The sequence below is a fragment of the Sinocyclocheilus anshuiensis genome, unplaced genomic scaffold, assembly GCF_001515605.1.
Source record: "Sinocyclocheilus anshuiensis isolate Anshui unplaced genomic scaffold, SAMN03320099.WGS_v1.1 scaffold206, whole genome shotgun sequence".
In the NCBI taxonomy this organism is placed as follows: domain Eukaryota; kingdom Metazoa; phylum Chordata; class Actinopteri; order Cypriniformes; family Cyprinidae; genus Sinocyclocheilus; species Sinocyclocheilus anshuiensis.
Window position 1 is genome coordinate 75,631 of NW_015542358.1, and position 1,170 is coordinate 76,800.

The 1,170-nt window shown below is 35.3% G+C and overlaps 1 protein-coding gene across 1 annotated transcript in view; it reads right to left on the reverse strand.

Moving 5' to 3' along the window:
- LOC107691858 (probable E3 ubiquitin-protein ligase HECTD4) overlaps window positions 1–1,170 on the reverse strand; it is a 128,342-nt gene that overhangs the window by 8,537 nt on the left and 118,635 nt on the right. Inside the window, 1 exon segment of the mRNA XM_016490682.1 lies at window positions 446–601. Within this exon segment, the coding sequence (XP_016346168.1) occupies window positions 446–601 (156 nt within the window).

A 1,170-nucleotide genomic window follows, 5' to 3' on the forward strand; every position in this document is an offset into this window, starting at 1 on the left:
TCTATAAATCTCAATTTCGAAAAATTGACACTTAAGACTGCTTTTGTGCTCCAGGGTCACATATTTATATTTTATTTCAGCTTCATTTCCATTAACAAAAATTATTTTTAATTTAGTTACAATACAAATAACAAATACAATAGCACTGGTTGTGGAAAAAATTTACTACATTTAGATGAAAAACAAAAAGCTATGAATGCTGCCCTATCATCAAACAGAAATCAAATCATTTTAAGTTCTAAAATGACTAAAACTGAAATAAATAAATAATAAATCACATAACAAAATGACTAAAATTAAAACTGAAAACATAAATAGAAAGGCTCAAAATGTTATATAATGCTATATAAATAACAGTAAATTGACACAGGGAATAATGCGATGCAGTCCGTCACAGAAGGAAGGGTTATGTTGGGAGAGTGAGTGTTTGGTGCGTGACACTGACTGGTGCCGTGGACCTCCTCCCCGGTGAAGCGGATGTTGAAGGCGTAGGTGGGGTCTCCTCCGCTGGCGATCCGAACACACAGCTGAGACGACGGGACGCAGGACAGCTGACGCGCCGCCTGGCAGAAGTACGTGTTCTCTGCTGCACGCATCTCTCCTGCGACACACAGATCTCAGAATAAACACCCTCGTCTGAAGTGCTGGCCGAATTACGTAATCAGATTACTTTTTTCAAGTAACTAGTAAAGTAACGCATTACCAGGGATGTAACGATGAACCGCGAACTGCTTGAAAATCGATTAAAAAATGTGTCCCTGGAGCACAAAGCCAGTCTTAAGTCGCTGGGGAATATTTGTAGCAATAGCCAACATTACATTGTATGGGTCAAAATTATCAATTTTTCTTTTATGCCAAAAATCATTAGGATATTAAGTAAAGATCATGTTCCATGAATATATTTTGTACATTTCTTACCATAAATATATCAAAACTTAATTTTTGATTAGTAATATGCATTGATAAGAACTTCATTTGGACAACTTTAAAGGCGATTTTCTTAATATTTTGATTTTTTTTGCACCCTCAGATTCCAGATTTTCAAATAGTTGTATCTCTAATATTGTTCTATCCTAACAAACCATACATCAGTGGAAGCTTATTTATTCAGCTTTCAGATGATCTATAAATCTCAATTTCACAAAATTGACACTTATGACTGGTTTTGTG